Source organism: Mustela erminea, chromosome X, assembly GCF_009829155.1.
Source record: "Mustela erminea isolate mMusErm1 chromosome X, mMusErm1.Pri, whole genome shotgun sequence".
Classification (NCBI taxonomy): Eukaryota; Metazoa; Chordata; class Mammalia; order Carnivora; family Mustelidae; genus Mustela; species Mustela erminea.
In genome coordinates, this window is record NC_045635.1 from 60628544 (window position 1) to 60641253 (window position 12710).

The window sequence follows — 12710 nt, forward strand, 5'->3', positions numbered from 1 at the left end:
TGGCAGCTGGCCCCTTAGGTAGACCATGCACTGCCAGCTGGCCAGAGCCTGTCTGGACAGCTCCACTCATTTATAAGACCTGCTTGACGCTGCAGACAACTCAACTTGGGGCCCTCTGGACAGCTGGAAACAGTCTATGCCAGGCGGAAGGTAGGCACTTACTTGCTCAGTGAGTAAAACTCTTACCATTGGGGCTTAAGTGGGTAGAAGAAGAATCAATGAAACAAGATGGAATTGGGAGGGAGACAAACCATAAGTGACTCTTAATCTCACAAAACAAACTGAGGGTTGCTGGGGGGAGGGGGGTTGGGAGAAAGGGGTGGGATTATGGACATTGGGGAGGGTGTGTGCTTTGGTGAGTGCTGTGAAGTGTGTAAACCTGGTGATTCATAGACCTGTACCCCTGGGGATAAAAATATATGTTTATAAAAATTAAAAAATTAAAAAAAAAAAACTCTTACCATTTTTTTATCTCTACCGTTTTCTGGTCTAGTCGTGTTAATAAATCCCAGTTATTGAGTAAGGTGATTCTCACTTTGGAATGTAAATGGAACATGTCTGTTAGAGTCAGGATGGTCTACGTTATACTGTGACCACAAACAACGCCTCTATCTCACTGCCTTACAACAGCAAGGGTTTATTATTTGTTCACACACATAAATGTGGACACAAAATGAAAACACCCTTAGATTTTGACAAGCATGGATATAGACGTGAGTGCACAGCTATGTTTGGAATCACAAGTCAAATGAAAACTCTGGCATATGAACACATGACCTCCTACAGAACCCTATTTAGAGACCGACCAGCTTAGATTGCACAACCCTGGTTTTATAAGAGACATAGAAGGCCCCAAAATACAAAGCAGTAAGAAATGGAGGTACAAGAATACGCACCCTCAGCCAAGGAATTGCCCCACATAATAAAAAGGGTCTGAAAGGCTTGTAAAAGAAAGTGAAGGTTTAAGAAAATGTTAAGCATATTGGATATTAAACATTTTGCAAAAGCATAAGAGGAGTGAGGCCTCCTCTTCTGGGCTTCCAGGTCAAGAGGGAGATGCACCCCAGATGCCCAGTAGGCAGAGAAATGGAGCTGGCTCCCTGGGTCGCAGAGAAGGGTTAGGAGGCTGGGGTCCTCTATCTTCAGCAGGATCTGCAGAGAGAACGGAAGGCATCAGAGCCAGGTCATATCCACTTCCCCTCCAGGCTCTCCCCTCTCTTTTGTTTCAGCCGATCTAGGCTTTGTCACCTGGACTATAGAGTGCAACACAGCACACTTCCCTGCTGATTTGCCCATCTCGGGTCTTGCTTCCTCCAATCCCTCCATCAGAGCCACCACATTTCTTTTTGTGGAGCCCAGGATCTCCGAATATGCTCCCCCCAGCTCACACATTCCCTGGCTCCTCACCACCCACAGTTTCTGGTCTAGCCCCTAAGCCTGGCATTCAGGACCCCTGTAATTGGCAGCCTCTCCAGCCTCATCCCCTTCTGTTCCCAAAGTCCCTCCTTCACTCAGGTTGCTGCTCCACTCAAGCATCATATTGCACCCAACATTTTGGTCTGGGAATGCCCAGCCTTCCCTCTCAGCCTTCCCAGGCTTCAGACTCCCTCTGGTCCTTCCTCTCCAGGCTCATCATTGAAACTTAGCCACAAAACACAAGGGAACTCTGAAGGCATCCAGGCTCCCCCTGGAGACAGGAATCAAAGACCAGATCTCCCTCCAGCCCAGGCTCTTATCACCTATGTGTATGCTGCCCACCACAGCAGACTGCAGGGGTGTGGGCGGAGAGTGTGGGTAGAGAGCTCTGGGCTGGGAGTGAGGAGACCTGGGTGTTCCACTTGATAGGCTGCATGCCCCAGGGCAAGTCCCTGCCACTAGCAGGACCTCAGTAACCTTGTTTCTCGACGCCAGGGCCCTGGGCATTTGCTTGTTGAGCACAGAGCTGGACAAACTGATGATTCACCGAGCAACCAGCGATTGCCATCTCTGGCATCAGACCAAGGAGCTTGCGTACCTGAGCCCTAGGAGGTTCAACCCACCAACCCCGGCCTCCAAGTTAGACCCTGCTTACCACAACGCCCTCCCCTTTCCCAACCATCCCCACCACCCCGTGTTCTCTTTTCAAGGACAAGGCTACTTGTCGCCACGCAGGGATGGAGCACGGAGCTGGAGCCAGAAGATGCCTGGGGAGAGTCTCTCAGAATCAGCAGAGCCTCGGCCGCTTCCAGTTTCCGCTGCCACTCTGAGGCGGAATCCGAGTCCTGGTCAGAAGATTCAGGAGCCTGCAATGGAAAGGGTGTGAGAGAATGGGACCTGAAAACCCATACCTCCGCACCTCATGGGGCCAGTGGCCCTTCAGTCCCCAGTTCCATTGAAGGTCTCCCCCCCACCCCCAGGGGCCTTCATCCTTTCCCATTCACTAATCCTGGCCCCTGCCAGGGTTCTGGACCCCGCTATTTTCCCAGGATCTGCGGCTGCAGTAGGACAGGGCCAAGGGCGGCACAGGGCTGGAGGACCAGAGCTGAGTCTCTAGAGACAAGGAAAAGAGGGGCCATGGGATTAAACCCTCTGACAGATACATAATACCAGTAGAGACACAGGGCCAGGATCTTGCACTATCTGGATGTGGGAGTCTGAATGCCTGTTGGCCATTGGTCGTTGTGGCTTGCACAAGTCCTTTCCCCTGTTCAGCCTATTTTCCTTTCTATGTCCTTCCTCAACATCTCTCCTGACACACTAATTCCTGCCAGGATTTTCAAAACTTCCAGGCCAACAGTGATGGGTATGGAAAATCCCAGGTGTCCGTGGTCTAATCTGCAAAGCACCTGGAGAAATGGGGTCACTGTCCCTGCCCAGGGACTGCTTCTCTCCCCCATAGTCCCCAATCCCCATAGAACCTGAAGGACCAGCTTGGCTCATCTAATGGCCTGGGAGCTTTCTCTAATGACCTCTGGACTCTCCCTCTGGGCCCTGTGGCACTCACTGTCCTGCCTACCCCCTTCAACAGGACCTTCTCTCCCATCTATCTGTTTCCCCTTGGAATAACAGCCTCCAGCAGTTGAAGTCCTGCTGTGTGGCACTCCTGGACCTAGTCCTCTTGTCAGTGCTATCTATGCCAGGTGTGAGATATTGTCCCTATCAGTACACTGCTAGTACACTGGAAATGGAGGCTTGGAAATGGAATGTCACTTGCGCAAAGTCTCACAAATAGGAGATGGCAAGGCTGGGAGAGCCCTGCCCTTGCCCGCTAGTCTGAGATGCTGCCTTCTCCACTCCTCCTCCCTGAACCCCTCCTCCCCCTGCCACTTCTTGTCCTGCTCCTCTACCCCGCACCCCATTCCTTCTCCTCCTCATTGGCCGCCTCCTCCACTCCTTCCTTCTATCTCCCATGGCATCAAGCACAAAGGTTGAGCACCTGGTCACACAATATACATCTAGCTCCATGGGCCTTCTCACTTTACTCACATCCTGGGCAGGGCAGGAGCCCTGTGGGTCTTCCTGGAAAGAAAAATTGTTAGTCGCGTCTTCAAGGCTGCTGGAGTCCAGGACGGAGACAAAGATTTTGGGGTAGGACCGGTCAGCAGAGCTCCTTGGGCGCTTGTCTGCAGAGGCAGAGAGCACAGGGTGGAGTCAGAGACCATGCCGGCCATGGAGAGAAGATGTGTATGGATATGTACTGGGATGAGGATAGGAGCCCAAAATGTCAGAGCTGAGAAGACCTTGAAGACCAGCCAGTTCCTACTATTTATTTTCCACCTGGTGAAATGGAGACTCCAAGAGGACAAGTATTATTTCCTCAAGGTCCCGTGGCAAGCTACAGTAGGATTAGGGAGGGAACTCATGTCTTCAGGACACAGAGAAGAGTCTGGGCAGTGGGTGAGATGGGAACTTCCCCCTCAGGCCCCAGACTCTCCTTATCTCCCTAGGGGTTGGGCAGGTTTGGGTGGGCCTCAAGCTGGGACATGATGTTCTTCTTCCCAGCTATGAAAAGCTGGGGACACTTTGGGTGAGCCTTTCCCTCTGAGCTCACACCACTCTTCCTCACCCCCAGTCTGAGGACTCATCTCACCATGGACCATTTTGACCCCCCAGAGTTCTCCTTCCCACCAACACTTGGTAGATAATATTGATGAAGTTGGATAGGTGGGGCAGCTAAAGGCCCGAGGGGTAATTTGCCAAGGCGACATCAAAATTGGGTAGGAGGACTGGTGACAGGACAGCTCAGTGCTCCCTATCCCCAAACCCAGACACCCTCCCTGGCCAGAGACACTCACTGAGGGCTCCGGCTTGAATGGTCAACTTCTTGACATGGCTGTGAGCTTTGGGAGGGGAGGCCTCACTCCTTGTCTGCCCTTGAGCCAGGTGCCTCTTTAGGTTTGCCCCCTGCTCCCTCTTCAAGGCACTCTCAGCAGGCAAGACACTGTGGTGTTCCCTAAAGTGGGGAATAGCAGGTCTACAGTCAGTCACATTTTGGGGAGCCTCACCACGCCCCCCCCCCATTGTCAGACACTATACTCACGAGAAGAAGGCACACTTGTGACACTCGCAGGCCTTGAAGAGGCAGAAGTGATCCTGGTCCTTGACTTGGTCAGTGAAGCCGTGGTTGTAGCAGCGGGCACAGCGACTCACAGCTCTTGTGGGGCCAAGTTCAATCCCCCACGGGGCTCCAGTCTCAAGTCCAATAGGGGGGTCGGAGGGGCAGCAGGGCACAGCAGGCATTTCATTGGGATCCATCGTCCTAGGGCCAGGAGTGGAGGTCAGGATGGCCACATGATCCCCTACCCTGAACGTACTTCCTCTGCCCTTTGAAAACCCCACCTGAGGTGCCTGGATTCTTCTTCACCCATCTCATCACTGAAATCAGATCGCACCCACCCTTCTCACTCATGCAGACTCCTTCTCAGGAAGCCCGACTCACGCATAGCCTCATTCTAAGGAACTCTTGGCATGGCTCCTGTAAACTTTCAATCAAATCACTATTCTCCTTGCTTCCCTTCCCTCTACATAGACCCCCTTTTCAGGCATACGCATGCACTCGTGTGCCCCCTTTCTTCAATTACTGCCTTCCCCTTCTCGTGTATCATCCTGTACTCTGCCATTCCTCATGATTTTTCCTGTCATGTACTTCCACAATTACCTTCCTAACCTCCTGCATTCATTCACTCCCTACTCATGATTCTAGCTCCCCCCATTCAATTCTATTATTAGTATGTCCTACATTCAACTCTCCTCTCACACCCCATCTTGATTTTCTTCCTGCACCCCACTGTAATCTTAATTCTTCTCTCAGCCCCCCAACACTTTAATCTGACACACCCTTTGTACCCCCCCACGAAATTTCATTATGCTGCTGGACCCCAAGCCCCTCTTTCAATAAGTATTTTTATGCTTCCCTTCGATTATTCATTGACTAGATCCTCGCTGAGCCCCCTATCAAATGCCAGACCCTGAGCTAGTCGACAGCCAACTCCTCACTGCAGTAATTGTTTTCTTCCACCAACAGAACCCTCTGTGCTCTCATGCAAACCCATGTACTCCCTGATCAGCCTCCCAACAATCTTCCATGCTCCTCTTCACACTTTAACGGTCAGGCTTGGGTACACTTTACCCACCCCTCACACCTGGGGTGCACCACCTCATCTCAGGCCACCCAGTCATTCACTGCCACTGCCACATCAGATTCAGAGGATCAAAGGCAAGGGCATGAGTCCTGCCTCAGGTTCCAGAGACCAGGGTTCAGGTGCTGAGGCAAGGGTTTTCCTCCCACAGCCATTCCATGGTTGTTGCATGGGGGGTGGGGGTGGAGAGGGGACGGGGCAGAGTGGAACATCAGGAGGTACTCCACTGAGGTTGGAGGAGAGGAGAAGGAGTTGGTCATCCCGAGCAGGAGGGAGGGAGGAAAGAAGATGTGTGGAGAACGAGGGTCCTATTCCTGATGCCAGCCTGTGGTTACCTCAGCCTCCCGCAAGTCGAAATCCAACAGCAGGGACAGAAGGCGGCAGGGAAGACCCAGCGCTCTCTCCCTTTCCCGCCCTTCCCACAAAGGCCAATGAGCTTCCAGCGCTGCCTTCCCCCGCCCACGGCTGTGACCAGTGACCAATGAGCTTCGAGTTCCATCGCAGTGCACCTACCAAAGCCCCGCCCCTCTCGCCTTCCTCCCACTTTTCCGTGTGACAGTCAGTAAGTCGTGAAGTGAAGTGAAGTGAAACTTTGTGCTCCCTAAACCTTGTTTCCCAGACTTTGCTCTCTTTGGGAGTGAAATACAATATGTGCATGCATATTTAACTCATGCCCTTGGTATCCTGTAACTGACTTTTATGAAATTCAGCATGTGTTTTTAAGATTCAACCATATTTCTATGTCAGGGTTTGTCAATGGGAGGGGGCGGGGCAACTCCGCACCCCCAGGGAACATCTGGCAGTGCTTGGAGTTATTTTGGTCCATCTTTGCGTGTCTCTGTGTCTGAGCTCCCTCTTCTGTTCCACAGATAAATTTGTCTATTTCTGTGCCAGTACTACATCATCTCCATTTTTACCTCCTGATAAGGCATCTTGATCTACCGTAGGGCAAGTCCCCACACCTTATTCATAACCTTCGACCGTATCTCCCTTATCCTTTGCCTTTCGCCCTTCCAGTATAAATCTCGGAATCAGCGTGCCTTGTTCCTTGAAAACTCATTTGCCTCAGATTTGAGTTGCATTTTCACTAAATCTGCGGATAAGTTAGGGAAGTATTGACTATCTTTAGGACACCCAGTATTGACTATCTTTAGGACACCAACATGGCATGTCTCTCCGTTTATGTGGGACTTCCTTAACGTTTTCATCTTTAGTATTTAATTGCGTCTTTCTGTACATTCAGATCCTGTACATCTTTTCTTGCATTTATCCCAAGATGGGCTAGAGTGCTGTTGCTCTTGTGCTTGTTATCCATTTAAAATGGCATTTTCTAATTGTATCTAACTTAGAGAAATCCATTTGACTTTCTGAAAACTATACTGACCTTAAAGCCAGCCACCCTGCTAAACTCTGTGATATCTAATCATTTGTCTATAGATGTTCTGCAGTTTTTCATGAATCTGTGAGTTACAGAAGCCCAATAATCAATTTACAGGTTGCTTAAACCTGTACTGGCTGGCTAGGACATCCACTACAAGGTCGAACAGACATGACCAAATTTGACTTCTTTAGGGTGTCCCTAATATTAAATAGAACGCTGCCTACATTTCCATAATAAAAGGTGTTTGCTGTGTTTCACTGTTTTCAACCTCCTTCACTTCCTCTCTTTGTTCCTCCATTCCTTCCTCCCTCTCTCCATTCCTTCCCTCTTTTTCTTGTTTCTTCTTTTCTTCCTTTCTTTTCTTCTTTCTTCCTTTCTCTCTTTTCTTTTTACTCTTTTTTCTTCCTTTTCTTTCCTTTCTCTCTCTCTCTCTTTCTTTCTTTCTTTCTCTCCCTCTTTCCTTCCTTCCTTCCATCCTTCCTTCCTCCCTCCACCCTCTCTCACCTTCCTTCCTTCCTTCCTTCCTTCCTTCTTCCTTCCCTCCTTTCTTCTTTCTCTTTATAAGATTAAGGAGTTTTCCTTATATTTCCAGTTTAATAAGTTTGTTTTAAAAATCAGGAATAGGTAGTGAATCTCAGTTTTTTGTCTCTATTGAAATGATCAAGAGTCCATTTGTTTATTCTGTTAATACAGTGTTATTTGTAGATGCTTTTTTTTTCAAAATCTTAAATGAAGCTTATAATCACACAAGGACAAAATTCACAAGTGTGTATCTTAATGAGTTTTCAAAAATTAAACATACACATTCAGTTAGCACCTAGAGCTAGCAACAGACTATGTTGGCAACACACAAACCTCTCTCATGACTCTATCTGCCTGTCTGTCTGTCTATCTATCTATCTGAATGCGAAGCCAGTTTTGCCCTCCTAGGATAAATGTAACTTCGTTACGGTGGATCATCTTTTGTAGATGCTGGGGGGTTCAGTTTGCTAAAATTTTGTTTAGAACTTTCACATCTTCTGCTCATGAGCAAGATTGACTTGAAGTTCCTCTTTCTCATACACTCCTTGCTGGTTCCAGCGTCAAGGTTTTCTAGTCTTACAGCCTGAGTTGGGCAATAGTTTCTCTTTTCTATCCTCTGGAAGTTTTTGTATAACATTGGGATTGCCTGTCTGGAGACTTTATTAAAACTTGACTACTAAACAGCTGATGTACCTGTTTTCTTCATTTTTTCCCCTTAAAAATGTGGATAATTTCAAACATATACAAACAGGGTTTGCATATAAACTTAACAATCTCCAGGTTCATCACAGTAGAGCTGTGCTCCTGGAACATTAGCTTGCATCAGAATCCAAATAAGCTTGTGAAAACAGATTGCTGAGCTCCACATCTATGGTCTCAGATTTAAAAATCTGGGGTGGGACCCAGAGTTTGCTTTTCTGGCAAGTTCCCTGGTGACTCAGATGCTGCTGCTGGTGGAACCAGACTTTGAGAACACTGTACAAGAGAGAATAGTGAGGGAACCTCCAAGTATCCATCCCTGGGCTGCAACGGTTAACTACTCACAGCCAATTTCATTTCATTCATATCTTCTCCCCTCTGTCTCTTCCAGATTATTTTCAAGAAGAGACCAGAAATCATCTCATTTTATTGTGGAACACTTCATCACACAACTCTAAAATATGAGCAATGCATTTTCCTCAACTGTCTCTTTGAAAATAGATTAAAAACACACAAAGTGGAAGAGTGAACATTCTTTCACCTAGATTTCATATTGTCCCGTTGCTTTCTATCTCCTTTTTCTTCTTTTTGCCTAACCACTCAAGTTCCAAACATTTCATCCAATTACTTCCATAGGTAGCTCCTAAGACCTTGGATATTCTCCTAACCATATAACTTTTGTCTCACTGAAGAAATTTAATAGTGGCATGATAACATCATCTAAGTCCATACACGGTCCATATTCCAATTTCTCCCAGTTGTCCCAATGATATCCCTTTGAGGGTCAACAGTTCAATCAAGTATCATACATTGCATTCAGTTGTCATGTCTCTTTAGTATCTTCTAGTCCCAAACAGGCCCTCAACTTAAATCTTCCATGACCATGACATTGTCCAGGAGCCTCGGCCTGTTTGCTTCCAACGTGTCCACAATATGGCTTTGCCTGATATTTTCCTCCCATTCGGATGATTTCCGTTTAACATTTTTGGCAAGGATGTTAAATAGGTGCTGCATAGTTCACATGACATCACATCTGGGAGCTCCTAAGGTCGGTTTGTCTAACAGTCGGTGCTGCTATTGGCATTACTCAGTTTGATCACTTATTTATGGAATCGTTGGACAGATCAGTCCACTGTAAACGTCTCTTTGTCCCTGTGTGACATATAAGGAGTCTGTAGCATGATATTTTGATACCATGTGGGTATATTGTGTGTTTCCTCCCCACAGAATTTCACCTCTTGGCCTTGGTTTTTGTTCCTGCTTCTTGTCTGATTGGGTTATCACTTTGGTGGTTGAAAAATGGCGACTTCTTATTTGCTTTCATAACTTTCTACATTTACTGGTGGACATTTTGCTGTAAAGATGAACATCCCAGCCCCCCAACCCCCACCTTGTTGCTGTTGCTGCTGTTGTGTTTGTAGTAGCAGAGAAAGATGAGAAGCCATTCAGGTGTTGTGTTCAAAGAAACATAAAGAGAATAAAGTAGACAATATTAGGAGACATGTAAACAAGTTTAAGATGAATTTGGCAAGAATTTCTCTAACAGTCCGAACATAGTGACAAAATCTATTGCCTGAAATTAACAACAGCAAAGTTTTTAATAATGATTAAGAGGACCTGAGTTATAAATTTAGTCAGCTGTAAAATGGCTTGGACCCTTTGTGTATGCACACACACACAAACACACACACACACATACACTTTCTCTCTCTCTCTTTCTCACACACACACACACACATACACAAACATTTTAGATGGGCATATGCTAAAAAATATAAATAAAAAACACTTTCAGTTCAGAATGTATGTTAGAAAACTCTGGCATCATGTATTACATTTTACAAAAGGCAGAATATCTTCCACTAAGTCTATATAATACAAAACCCTTCTGACAAGGTGAAAGAGGAATTGATTCAAAACCTGAGAAAAGAATTCAAATACCTTATTTTCACCATCACATGAGTTGTGAGACATGAGACCCTGGCCAATTAATACTTTAAGTACATTTTGTCTCCAAGGACTTTCCAGTTTGCAAAGACACGATTTATAGCTTAAAAATTGAACTCACGGCACAGGTATTGTGGAATCTGTTCTATCGTTTACAAAAGAATTTGAGTTAATTACAAAACAACAGTTTCTGTCATGAAGGGCAACAATCTAGCTCTTATGCTGGAAATCAAATTTCATTGTTGTTTTAAATCAAGAGTCTAATGTTTCTCTTATTCTTCTTCTCACTGTGTGATACATATTGAAAACACGGGTGCTTCAGGTTTCTAAAGTAGACTATATGTCAACTGTCATGGATAGAGTTATTAATGTCCTTCAGTAAATATGTGCAAATGTGGTGATTCATTGTAGGTTAATTTCCTGAGGTGAGAACTTAGATTATTGACTCGATGCTTTTCCTTTTACTTAATGGAAGCCCTTAATAATATAAATTTCCCTTTCAGCAGTGCTTTAGCTTTATTCCACTAATTTTGATATGCCTTATAATCATTTCCATTCATTTCAATTCATTTCTTGATGTGCTGGAGCATTTTCCCTGTAGTCCATAGATTGGGTGGCCTCCTTACCACTGGGTGTTGTTAAAAGTCCTGAAATCATTTCAGCAGGGATAGAGCAGGTTGCTTCCTTACTGCCTGATGGGTATAACTCCAGAATTTCCACATGATTGATTTCCACTAACATAGGAGGGGCATAATAGCCCCTGCTTCTGCCAGTCAAATGTGGAATTCTAGGCCTTCCATTAGACCATTTACTGGCTTGTGTGGGCACAAGGCCATAGTTTGTTCTGTGGTGGTTAGTGAAAGTGGAGCGGTTAGTGTCTGGCTAGGCTGCCACTTTTTTTGACCCTTATGCTAGAGAGAGCAGACTTTTTTTTTTTGTTGCAGCAGTTTTGTTGGTGTTGTCCTTGCTGTCGTTGTCAAGGTTGTCATCATCATTGGTTTGCCTGTGCCTTTTGCCATTTCTGGGTACCTGGTTTCTTCAGCTCAAAGTCTGGGATATATGACACAGAAAGAAAACCAAGGGAACACACCATTTTGTCCTTCCTTTGCTTCTGAAATCCCTAGTTGTTCTGCCTTCTCCTCTTCACTTTGCAGAGTCCTATGTTTATTTTATATATGGTGCCCAGAGTTTTAAGTTGTATTTAGAGGGAAGAATAGGGAAATGTGCTTCTACCCTATCCTCCCAGAAGCAAAAGTCTCTATATGAATTTAATTATAAGTCCTGATTTTTAGCATGTGTTTGGATTTAAAATTAAATTTAAGTTCAATTTTAATCCAAATTAAAATCATTGAATTTTAAGTGAAAATTAAAATTAAATACAGCTTTTGAATTCAATATATTTGTCTTTGATTAGAAACTCTAATTGCAGGAAATAAGCACATCTATCTGATAAGCTTTTTGAAAGGTATACCTAAAAATGCACTTGCTTTGAAGAAACTGAAATTGGCATTTGAAAGATTACCAGGTAGATCAGGAATAATGAAAACAATTCTATCATAGGGGAACACTCAAATTTTAGGTTGGAATAATAGTTTCAGGGGGAAATTTCTCAGCCCCAAATCCCCAGTCCCCTCAAAACTGGTGTTTTCCCCAATTTCTAAGGTCTATCTACTTCATTGAGTTAATATTCAGAAACATACTTCAGCTTCAATAACCAAATATAAGTATTCCTATAAAAGCTGTTACAATGCCAATTGGGAAATTCAGTAGATGGGGAAAATTCATCACTTAGTAAATCCATTCATTTTAGGCGAGTTGATTTTGTTGTCACCCAACATCACAGAGCGTAACAGGGAGAAGCCTGAACAAACAGCGGTGGGGGGCTCTTCTCCCGGCCACTGTCCACTGTCCATCTGTGCAAGCACACAGAGGGAGGAACCCATCGTTGGCCAAATGAGTCAAATGGAATCTGAGTCTTTTAATTTGGATCACTGTAATAGATTTTGCAGGCTTGTGGCATTTCAGAGGCTTGTCAATAGTAATTAGAGCTGATATTTGGGGGGCATTAGCTATTTGCCAGATAATGTACTAAATGTTCTACAGATATTGTCACATTTAATACCCACCCCATTATTACCCTAAGTTTTGCAAACTGGAATCTGAGGCTGAGGAGAACTAAGTAATGTGCCCAGCTAAACCAAGTTTCAAATGAAAAACTGTCTACCTTAAATAATCAACAGCTGTGGGCTCTCGACATCTTTATAGACATATTTACCCAAGGTTCCAGAGTACCTTGAGTAATCAAGCCCTGAACAGACAGGTTGTATGCTAGCAGGCATCTCTTGCAGTTCAGAGGGTTTCACATAGTAGACATTGTATATAAACTCAGATTTTAGGCTACTGTTGGGTATCTTTGATCAATTGTCAAGTGATATTCATCAAATATGCAGAGATTGATTCAAAAGGAGTAAGATGGAGCTATATTCCCATACTGTGGTGTGAAGAGTAGTCTTTTGGGTCTCTTCTATGTTTTACCCAAGAAG

General features: G+C 45.3%; 1 protein-coding gene across 1 annotated transcript; it reads right to left on the minus strand.

The window, feature by feature from the left end:
- Positions 1 to 479: 479 nt before the first annotated feature.
- Positions 480 to 6024, minus strand: LOC116583059 (doublesex- and mab-3-related transcription factor C1-like). Its single transcript, XM_032331024.1, has 6 exons — positions 5954 to 6024; positions 4520 to 4738; positions 4275 to 4432; positions 3466 to 3602; positions 2138 to 2282; positions 480 to 1152 (listed from the first exon to the last, which is right to left on the minus strand). The coding sequence occupies exons 2-6, from the start codon at positions 4732 to 4734 to the stop codon at positions 1046 to 1048; spliced, it is 762 nt and encodes a 253-aa protein (XP_032186915.1). The 5' UTR covers positions 4735 to 4738; positions 5954 to 6024; the 3' UTR covers positions 480 to 1045.
- Between the last annotated feature and the right edge of the window lie 6686 nt (positions 6025 to 12710).

Coding starts and splice junctions, on each gene's coding strand:
- LOC116583059 (XM_032331024.1), bottom strand. CDS start 4,734: ATGGATCCCAATGAAATGCCTGCTGTGCCCTGCTGCCCCTCCGACCCC. Junction 3,603..4,274: donor CATTCAAGCCGGAGCCCTCA/GTGAGTGTCTCT, acceptor CTGCCTCTGCAG/ACAAGCGCCCAAGGAGCTCT. Junction 1,153..2,137: donor CCATCCCTGCGTGGCGACAA/GTAGCCTTGTCC, acceptor TTCTCTCTGCAG/ATCCTGCTGAAGATAGAGGA.